Raw genomic sequence first — 11,463 nt, forward strand, 5'->3', positions numbered from 1 at the left:
AAGCACAGGTTTGCAATTGTGATGGTGTGCTTTTGCAAACGGAGCAAGCCAGATTAAAAAGAAGCTGATATGAGGCTAATTGTTGGCAAAATGAACGGTTGTTGTAAACATGGGTCCCACTGGAATGTCATTTGTGGTGGATGAATATTCCATAAGGCATGACGGTTGCTAGGAGGCAGCAGGGTAGCAGTGTGCATGAACCACCTAAATGGAAAAAAAACAACCAATCCAAGTCAGGTGCACCAATAGGGCTGAAATCACATACATGCAAATTACAATGAAAATATAAAACTAGAGAAAATAATCAAACCCTCATTTTTCAGAAGCTAGAACAAACAAAACTATACAATTACTCAAATATCAAAATGATTGATTACTAGCCTAATAATCAATTTATTGTTTCAGCTCTGCCACTGAGCAAACTCCATTAGCTAATGAAGACCTTGTAATGCAGTGGAAAGTTACGGAACAGGCTAATAAGCTTGTGGGGCCAAAAATAAATTCAGTAACTAAATTTTGTTAGCTTTCAATTCGGACAGCAGAAATATGTAAAGCAATAATGTGATGAGACCATATCCTTATGAGCTCTAATGGAAGCAAACTAACAACAACAGCAATGATTTCATTTCACATAACAGAACACTGGTCACTATCAAAAAGTCCCACAAACACGGGTTAATACAGGCTTCACTCTGATTGGTGCTTCCTCCTCTGTTCCTCCTCCACATCCATGTTGAATATTACTCCAAGCTTTTATGTTTTTCCCCTTCGTAAATCGCATTCCTGAACATTATCAATATTGATTAGCCCCTTTGGCTTAGACCTGCTGAACAACCCTCCGTCTTCTCTTTGTAATTCAATTAGCGGTGTTTCAGGCTTCGTACCTGACCCCATTATCTGTCTACTCCCTGCCGGGAGACTATTCAACTGAATGGTCACTGTGTGGCACTATCACTGTCGGCATTTGGTATCTAGTCCGTGATATTATTCAATACAGCCACTATAAAACTCATTGTAAACCAGATGCTACCAGCAAACGTGCTTTAACAGCTTAATATTTACAGGTTGGGGACAGTTTATGTCTAGTTAAAATGGCAGAGCTACCGAACCTACATACCCTACTGAATTAATACGTTTGCAATGTACATGCCTTTATACGGTTTCCCACGTTCAATGGTTTCCATACAGTTGAAGCTTGCCAATTCAAGTGAAGCGTTTGTTCCGCAGCTGAAAGTACTGCAGTACTCCCCCCCCCTGTAATTTGTTTTACTAAAACATGGAACGATTAAATCTACACGCCGACTGTGTCCATCGTGTTCGTTTGTTTGTTTTTCTCGTGTAAATATGGCTAATGTCTCACTGGAAGCCTACTGACCGTTAGTTGTTCTCTCCTCAATTGGCCGCAGTCGAACACACCGAGCCAGCGACACCTTTAATCGATTTTAACATGACATTACGGCACAGTTGTTTTACCGAAAGGTGTGAAACGCTCTCATAGTAACGAAAAACAACGGCTGGCGTTGCAGCTTCGCTCTTTTATGACAGCGAACATCCTGTAATGCTAACAGTAAGTTAGCCACGGCTTCAGCTAACGTAGCAAGTTACGGGCAGTCCTGCAGACCGAACGTCATCAACAACAGCGTCCATGGCGAACCACAGCAACCACACAGCTCCACTACTTACCTCTCGGTAAAACTGGAGTAGACGTGCCGTCCTGTCAGTGATAATCATCAGTACGGTGGCGTGCCATTTTCCTCCATACCTTCATGCAGGCTGCATGGAAACGTAACTACCAGCTAGCTGTAAAAAATATAAAAATAAAAAAAATAATCCCAAATACGGAACCGCTGCCGCTGTCCCACAATGCACTGGTCCAGCGGGGGGCACCCAAGACACACAAAAAATAGATGTCCCTGCTGCTGACAGCAGCTTACTTTGGCTCGTCCATAGACTGTAGCCTGCTGAAAAGAATAAGGGCTCCTCGTAGGCTGAGATAGGTTTACTATACCTTTAAATACTTAACTAGTGTGTTTATGTACATGGCAAATCCACCCAAAAACGGATTTTACCTTTACTCTGTTCTTCCAGCAAATGTCTCTCTTAACTGGAAGCCAGAGCAGTACTTTAGCTTAGTGCTTGAATAAAGTTTGTTGGTTTGACTCTAAGAAAAGTCGTAAATCTTTCATAAATAGAAAATCTTTGTTATTCTCTAGAACATTCTCTTGTCCTGTCATAATAGTTTGATTTTGCCTGAGCAATGTTTTAATATATTTTGCTTTCAAAGTGATAAATTACAATAATAAAAATGAACAGATAATGTATGTGCTTAGTAGTGTATAGCCCTTTCTACTTCTAACAACATTTTCTTTCCTCTGGTAGTTTAATAAGAAAAAAATCATCATAAATCCTCCACACGGTGAGTTTTACCTTAATTCTGGTAATTAAAAAACATGTCTTGTGCTAAATATAACAGAAATGTGTAAACATATCGTCAACACTGTTTCTGTGTGGAGATCATTAAAAATAAATTACCATCTATAGTAATTCATCAACAAATTACATTTTCTTATAATATAATAACTGTCTCAACCAATGTGCAAAGTATTGTCTGGACGAATGAAAATGATTTGTCATATTCAACCATAGATTGTATAGTATTGATTCTTTTTTGTAATAATAATAGACAGTCTATGTATTCAGTGTAGTTCCTGTAGTGGCCTTTTGTTTATCCAGTTAACCAAATGTACATAACTCTGCAATCCTATCCTAACACATGCTAACTCATACATCCTAACTCTGCCATTTGATTTCAATGCCTCCTGTAACGCCATCTTCAGGCTGTCCGGGCTCCATGTCGCAGTGTCCTCGTCTCTACCGCTAGACGGCGCCACACAATAACGCCACAGACGGAAACACGGCATCTAAAAGCTTCATTTGCGCACGCGCAACCTTCGTTCTTCCTTTCCGACGCTCGAGCGAGAGAGACAAGATGGGCCATCAGCAGCTCTATTGGAGTCACCCCAGAAAATTCGGACAGGGATCCCGATCCTGGTCAGTCCCGGCTTTAACGTGTCAATTATCGATATGTGTGCTATAGCGGGTCAGTTTCGACGTGTTTGTAGTGTCACAAACTTGACAGTTTATCACCAAATGTCCACCGCATGGAAGCTGCTGCTGAGCCAATATGGCGGTGGAGGATGCGCCGTGCTAACTTGTAGCACTAGCATTGTTTAGCTAGTAAGCCGCTCACTGTTTATGAAAGGGAACTAGTGATGTTGAGTAGCTTAAAAGCTAATATCCTTTCAAATAAGGATTCTATAGATGATTAGAGTGATAGTAATGTCGCAAACATAACTCTATTGGAGCTTATGTTTAACTAATAACGTCAGCGGTGTAGCACAGAGAGCGGCATATCGTTACTAAACGATAACCAGCTTTATGGAGTTTACGTGAGCTTCCGCACCTGTAGCTAGTTTGTATGAATGGATGGTGTCTATAGCTATATTTTAACTCTTCATGTCACGATAAGCGGACTAACTCCATGTCTCATTTATTCCAGCCGAGTATGCTCGAACAGACATGGTCTGATCCGTAAATACGGGCTCAACATGTGCCGCCAGTGCTTCAGGCAGTACGCTAAAGACATCGGCTTCGTCAAGGTAAGTAGTATTGCCCATTTATATCTAATTTATTTGGTTATCCGATGATATTTCGGTACATATATTGACATAAGTCAGGTACAGGCTCATTGTGTTGCTGAATTGCAGTTAAAGCACGTAACTTAACCGTATAGTTCTCATTTGTCAAAACTTCAGCATCTTTAGTGTTAAGTGTTGTGTAGCAAATTAGCATTTGAGTAGATTTGTAGCGCAACTTTTCAGTAATTCAGCATCCTTTTTAATGCACTAACGTTAATGGTTCAATTGATCTCAGAATTTGGAACAATATTTTAGCATTTCATACCCCCTTAACTAATGTCGTGATTACTTTATTTTCACACAGCTGGACTAAATGTCACGTCCTCGGATGGGTCCAGTGATCTCTGGAAAGCTGGCCAAGATGGGATAATTCAGCACTGCAAATAAATGTGTTTTTTTTGTCCAAATTAAGTGTACTGTTTTCATTCATGTGTTTTCTACATGTACGATAAAGTTTTATTAATGTGCAGGGATGACAAGAAGCAAACATGTGACCAGTCATCACTAATTGAACATAAACCCATTATACATAACAGTTAGCCACTCACTTACAAATGACCGTGGCTTCAGAGGCAAACCACAGGCAGTATGTACCGGTACTGTTCAACACGAGCAGTATCCATAAACAGTCGACCACATAACTGTTCTGACAGCTGGTTTAGTTTCACAATTGTTTCCACATGGTTAGATGGGCCTTTTTGTCAAGGTTTAGAGCATACGAGGTCTTAGATATGGAGTACCAACTTTTATGATTAGTCCTGTAAAGTCACATATGTTGACGCAACTGCTTGGCCATTTAAATTATGCCGACAGTGAGTGCAACGTATGCAGAAAGTACATGTGTGAAAGTTGATCTTGTTTTGGGGCTGTAGTGCTGCTCTTTGATCGCACCTTCATATTTGTCCCGTGGCTGCTATTCAATAAATGCAAATGTGTACAAAATATTAGACAACTGTCCAATACAACTAGTCTCCTAACCGCTTGTGTAAAGAAGCTAATTGGAGTTATTTTAAATGTATTTATTGCAGGTCTGTTGTGTAGCACCACACCCAAATGGCATTAGTAGTTCCACTGTTAGGCCAAATGTGGACCAATCAGTATCATTAGTGGGGAGACACGGAAACCATTGCATTGAGTGATCAACGGGGAGGGAGATGGTAAAGAATAAAGTCGCCTTTCTGATTCAACAAAAGAAGCCTTCAAACAAAATGGCTTAGCTGCTAAATATACTATGTATACTATACACAATATATTAAACTATTTGGTGAGCAAGCGGTCACATTTATCAATGACCTGAAAAGACATTTACGCAGCTTTTTTACAAGAAATTAGCGCAATTGATCCCTGCAGCTGAACAATTATGAATGTGCTGCGGTATAGAGGAACAAATTAATTTCTAAGTCAGCGTGTGTTCACATGAATCAACCCCCTCACATCCAGGAATTGGTAACATGCTGAGTTATTTTTCTTGTTTAAAATGAGTGAAATCTGATAAGTCCCCTGTAGTGTGGATAATTGCTTATCTTCAGCTCACAAACTACTATTTAACTATTGAGTAAGCTCAGCACAAGCACCAGCTTATCCATTATATCCGAACACTTCCATAGACACCGTGGCAGGCGGGATTCTATGCAGATCCATCAACACTCTTTAGGATTTACTAAGGTATTCCATGCCTTTTGGTCCTTTGTCTTTGAACTGGAGCACTAGATGGCAGCAGCACTTCACATTCCTGATTCAAAACCAGTGTCAATTAAAACAGAAATAGCACAAATACATTCTATCAGACATCATACGCAGATAACCAGCCTTTTTTCCACCTTCTCATCAAGCAGTAGAAGCTTAAATTGAGTTAATGTGTTTGGCAGGTCTATTCCAGACAGGTTAAAGGAGTGCTGAAGTGTTTGATTAAGGTAGCCTATATGATTTATCATTTAAAACATTCACCTTCAGTGAATATTAAGATCACGCCTTGTGCTTTGGTGATTCATCAGCCTGAGGTTTGGTCCTATTTAATCCGAGGCAACAGATAACGTTTCATTAAGTCCTATTTATCCTAAATAACAGATCTCTTTTTGCTCAGCAGGATTTAGAAGAAACATTGATGATCTCATTGGGGAAATTGGAACATGGCAAAGAATAAATAAGATCACAGCAAAGTGAAGGTTAGAGGAAAACAACAACTACAACTACAATTTCAACACAAGAAGAAATAACAAGGCACTGGAAATCAAGTGCATGTACAAAATGAATAATTAGCAATGGAATATAGGTCTACATATACAGCACACTGATAAAGAAAACTATATTGAGACAATATGTGACTGCAGCATGAACACTTTAAACGCATTAATACATAGGCTACATAATGTGAGAAATCAAATATGTCCACGTACATAAAACGTGTATTAAATGAGCAATAATATGCATACGGTTTAATGTGTGAGGACAGTAAGTGCTGGCAGAGGCTGGACAGAGGGAGCTGAACACACAAGCGCTCCATGTTGCATCAGTCTGCTACGGAGGCGGCTGAAAGGTGTTGTCTTTGATGTTCAGCTTCCTTCACCCCCCCCCCCCCCCCCCCCCCCCCCCCCCCCCCGGTGTATTAATGCTGTTGTAATGCTGCCTCCTCAACACACCAGTGCCAAGACAACCGGCTGATACACGTTGAAAAGTCTGTTTCATCCAAGCTGCGCCCTCTCAAGAAGACTCTTTCGTCTCTGCTGCCTTTGGGTGGTCACACCAGTTTGCCATTCTCATGTCATACCATCACTTTCTATTAACAGAGCAAAATGGTCACATTTATTTTTCAGATAAACAAAATCAAAAACCTTCCTCTGTGAATCTATTGCAATGGTAAAACATGAGAGTTTATTTAAAGCGGGGCTGTGTGTAATGCATGCCGTTAATTGTAGGATAGCAGCATTTCCATCTCCTAATGTTGGATGGTGTTCGTGGCTTCCACCACCATCAGCAACTCCTTGGTTTTTTTTTGGGCTATGGCTTAAGAATATATACCTGTCTTTAGCTATTAAATGTTCAACTTTTTGAAACCAGTCACTAACTTTGTCACTTTTACAGCTGGTATGCTGAAAACAGCTGCTGGAAACTAGAACTCCAGCAAGTTAGTATCACATTTCCATAAAAATGGGGGACTCACAAGAGGTCAATTTAAAAAAAAAAAAAAGAATTGTCGAAATTAAAGCAGCAGATCTGAGATAATCTGACTTTTAGTCTAACCGCTGGATCTTACATTTCCTATTATACAACTTGATAGCACATTTCATTAGACTCCCCCTGCCTCTTAAATGCCTGCGTCTTATAGTATAAACCCAGCTCCTCCCAACATCATTCATCATTCAATGTGTGGGTCATAAAACTAAAAAACAATGAGCTAATGCTAAAAAGCCCTGTAGAGCTGCATGCTTGGGGGATAACACCCTGCGACATTGATTGACATCTTGTAACCTTTAATCAATATATTTCTATTCCTCTCCACGTCAGTGACATGATGCAGCCACTGCATCTCTACCAACAGTGGATGCTTGTGGGTTGCAACAATGGAGATGTATATGTAGAGAAAAAAACATTTGTTGCTCTGAAAGACTCTGTGTGCACCCGTGTGTGTACACTACCGTTCAAAGGTTTAAGGTCACTTACAAATTTCCACTCCATTGTAAACAGAATACCAGCTGTTCTGAGTGGGTGGCTGATCTTTAATGCTATATCTACATTGCCAACCATTCATCAAATGTTCCAAAGGCTCGTTCTGTTTACTAATCTGATATCATTTTTAAGAACTAACTAGAAAAACATTGGAGAACCCTTGTGCAATTATGTAAGCACATGATGTAATCTGAAAACTGCTGCCCTGGTTGCAAAAACAATACTGATCTCAGCTGGTGTTCTGTCTACAATTGAAATTTCTAAGTGACCCCAAACTTTTGACCAGTAGTGTATGTCAAGCTTGTACTGCTCCCTTATAAATATAGTAACATAGTACCACATGTCAACATTGAACGTAAACCTGCATAAAAAAAAACTGATCCAATCAGAGGGGAGCGCTTGTGTGATGGCTTGGGACCTCAAAGTGTCAGTGCTGCTCTGACTGAGGCCTTCCATCCGTCGCCCAGATCACGGGGCGAATAAGTGAACTGAACATGTTACAGCACACTGTTGACATGGAAACATTCTTCTAGGTTTACCTGCTTTTTAAATGTAAGACCAAGAGGCTCTTCTCACTGCACAAGTGCTGTGAGCAAACACGCGGCTCATTCTCGGTCTCCCTCAATTTGTGACGTACGCTGAGATACGGCAAATAAAAGAAAATTTTTAAAAAACGGGGGGGGGGGGGGGGGGGGGGAATTGCAGCAGCTGGAGATATAATAGCAAATACAAAGATCAATTGAAAACATTAACGGCAGGAGCATTGTGAAATGTTGCAGTGACTAAGAGGCTATGGTGTAAAGCAGCTCTAAATATTGATAATTACTGGATGTTTTATCACAATACAATGATTTTCTTCAGGCAACAGTAACCGCGGAGGTTAACACGATCCTCAATAATCAATTTACTCCTAGGAAACAGTGATATCTGCAGCCACGGTGTTTTCCTCGGATATTTCCCCCGTTTCTGTGTGTTCCACTGAGAAATGAGCGGTGCACCACGCTGAGCTTATTTACAGTCCCGCGCGGAGCACCTAGCTGACTCGATTGTTCCAGTGAAACAGGGCCTAATTCTCCTGCTCCAAAGCCTCCATTTAGGCTCAGATGCCTTAAGCAAACATTCGTTTCTCTACAGATTCCAGGGGGGGGGGGGATAATGGAAACGCACATACAGTGCAATGCACACACTTTACACGCGGTCCATTTCTCACACCACAGACAAATGTGCGGCCTGTAGTCTCCAAGCTAACGTAACGCAGAGCGACAGAATGTCAGCGATGATGAGTCGCACACGAAAGACTCACAGCCCTGGGAAAAGCAGCTGACAGGTCACAGCAGGAAACGCACAGGTGTCATTAATAACACTAACGAAGGCTGCTTTCCATTCAGGTGAGCTGCAGTTCCAGGCTCACTGGCACGGCCCATATGAATGGAACAGAGCCATAGGTAGTGTTATTAGTTACACCTGTGCTTCTACTGCTAACCTTTGAAAGGTTCATTAGAAGTCTGGGCAAAAGGACTACTGCTGCTGCCGTTTGGCTCACTGGCAAGGCTTACGCATCTAAAGGCTCTGAACATGGCACCCAGGTGTTTTGAGTTCATCTGGTTGATTAGACCTCTTCCCAGGACGGTGTGGGCGTGTCACCCGAGATAATGTTTACACATGGTGGGTTTTTCATAAATGGACATTCCAACCTCTCCGTTTTCAAAGATAACATCGTGAAAAGCTGTCAGTTTTCAGGAAAGTGTTTAGTTCCACGTACCCGTGTGTGTATATATATATATGCCGTCAACGCCATCAAGAGCGTGCCAAACCTGTAGGCTGCAGTGTAGCTCGAGCCCACGTCAGCCAATCAGAATCCCAGAAATAGCTAAAGCAACAAATCGCTTCCTGTCGCTCCTCTTCCTCGGCTGCCTAAACCTCAGTTTGTCTCGGTTTCAATGCAAACGTGCAAACAAAGATTTCAAAACATCTTCACTCTGGCTGGAGTTTTTTTTTTAAAGAAAGACTCGGTTTTAGAGACAAATTGTTAATTTATGTGTAAACGAAGGGAAAAGTCTCAGTTTTCCTAAATAAGCATGTGCGTGTAAACAGGGCCTGAGTCTGCTGCTGTTAGCGTTGTTGCACATGTTGAGTTGGCTAGTATCAATTCCACCTTTATCACTCTAATTGGTAGATGGAGATTTGTGACCTAAATAATTCCCATCAAAAGCTCCAGCTCCACCTTTAACCTGAGCAGTAGTCCAACCAGCCAGAATAATTGAAAACACCTGTAAACACCCCCCAACAGGTTTCACTCTTTTAGCTGGTGGCATAAATGTAGCATTTATCTGACTTTTTCCGTTTATTATGATCCTCTTAGCTCTGTTGAAGCTTTTGCTTGAGAATCGTTTTTGACCTAACAGCTGGTACTACAGATGAGATATTATAGTCCAAAAAAGCATTAGAACTCTGCTTCTGAGAAGCATAAATATTTACAGCACATTTCAAGGCAATATGGCAGAACAGAATCTTTAGGTTGCGCTATCAAAAACTCTATATATCCTCAGACTGTGGGTTGTCGTAAAGACAGTGAAAATATTTGATGAGAAACAAAACTGTTACACTCTGCTTTCTAAAAGACTTAGACTTAGACTTAGACTTCTCTTTATTGATCCTTTTGGGATGACTCCCGCAAGGAAATGGAAAATTCCAGCAGCAGTTTTAGCAAGAGAAAAAGAAATTAAAAAATAGATTAAAAAGACAGTATAAAGACAACAAAATAACAATAATAAGAACATTTGTCACATAAACAAAGAAAAGACCATACATTATTATTAAAGTGTCAGTGTTGAGTCCAGTATGAACGTGGATTAAAGTGATAAAGTGACTAGGTGTGAATTTAAGTCCAGGTCTGCGTGTAGTATGTCTGTATTTGTACTGTGGTATGTATGTATGTATGTATGATGTATGGTACTGTGTGTATGTATGTACGTGACTGTGTTATGTGTGTATGTATGTATGTATGTATGTATGTGTACTGTGTGTATGTATGTGTACTGTGTGTATGTATGTACGTGTACTGTGTGTATGTATGTATGTATGTCTGTATAAGTACTGTATGTATGTATGTATGTATGTATATATGTATATATGTATGTATGTATGTATTGTCCTCTCTGCCCTATTTCCTCCTCCCCCCTAGTGAGGAGTTGTACAGTCTGATGGCATGAGGGACAAAGGAGTCCTTGAGTCTGTTGGTCCGGCACTTGGGAAGGAGCAGCCTTCCACTGAACCGGCTCCTCTGGGTGCTGATGACGGTGTGCAGGGGGTGGTTGGCATTTTCAGTAATGTCCAGCAGTTTGTCCAATGTCCTCCTCTCTGCCACCGTCACCAGTGAAAGTAAAAGCAATGAGAGTAGGAGAATTGACCCAATTTGACCTTTTTTTTAAGTTTACTTTGCAATTGCAATTATGCAAATGTTTCTTACTTTCCAGAGCTTATTAAAAAGAAAGAAGAGAATTCACCCATGAAGCCCAAACGGTTGTATTCTATTAACAATAGGAACGTGAATATTAACAGCCAGGACTGAACCAACAGGTAAGGACGACTGGAAAAATGACCACCACGCCTGTTTGAAAAGTCAAGGCGGATGATTTGCACTTCCACCTCTTAGTCGCTGTGTAATTTCACAGCTGAAGTAATAAGTGCAGAGCCAGAAATGAAAAATGTTTTGCTCGCTAGATATGACAAATAGAAGGAGTTGAAAATGCTGCATTATGTATTCAGCATGTCCTGTGTTGGTTGGCACAATGCTAGATTTAATAAATTACACTATGCGTGGAGAGGAATCCATCAAACATCTGTGCACAGCCCATACGCAATTGGATCTGTTCTTTCACAGCCATGGACATGTAGCAGTAATGTCCTATACACGCATGAGTTTGTTTTTAAATGAAAAGCTGCACCAGACCTTTGTTTATCACAGCACGTCATGTCAGACAGATTTACATGCAGGCCACGGATCCTAATTCACACACTCGTTTTTTACACTGTGAATACAAATGGAATAGGATGGGATCTCACAGTATCCGGGGCCTGTTGCACGAAACCAGGATAA

General features: G+C 40.8%; 1 protein-coding gene across 1 annotated transcript; it reads left to right on the plus strand.

Annotated features, from left to right (window-relative positions):
- Positions 1-2,826: 2,826 nt before the first annotated feature.
- On the plus strand, positions 2,827-4,105 carry rps29 (ribosomal protein S29). Its single transcript, XM_032543315.1, has 3 exons — positions 2,827-3,051; positions 3,560-3,659; positions 4,003-4,105. The coding sequence occupies exons 1-3, from the start codon at positions 2,990-2,992 to the stop codon at positions 4,009-4,011; spliced, it is 171 nt and encodes a 56-aa protein (XP_032399206.1). The 5' UTR covers positions 2,827-2,989; the 3' UTR covers positions 4,012-4,105.
- Positions 4,106-11,463: the final 7,358 nt, after the last annotated feature.

This window comes from Etheostoma spectabile, chromosome 18 (assembly GCF_008692095.1).
Source record: "Etheostoma spectabile isolate EspeVRDwgs_2016 chromosome 18, UIUC_Espe_1.0, whole genome shotgun sequence".
In the NCBI taxonomy this organism is placed as follows: Eukaryota; Metazoa; Chordata; class Actinopteri; order Perciformes; family Percidae; genus Etheostoma; species Etheostoma spectabile.

Excerpts from the sequence above, each read along its gene's own strand:
- rps29 (XM_032543315.1), top strand. The coding sequence starts at position 2,990 with ATGGGCCATCAGCAGCTCTATTGGAGTCACCCCAGAAAATTCGGACAG. Across the intron at positions 3,052-3,559 it reads GGACAGGGATCCCGATCCTG|CCGAGTATGCTCGAACAGAC; the intron begins GTCAGTCCCGGC and ends CATTTATTCCAG.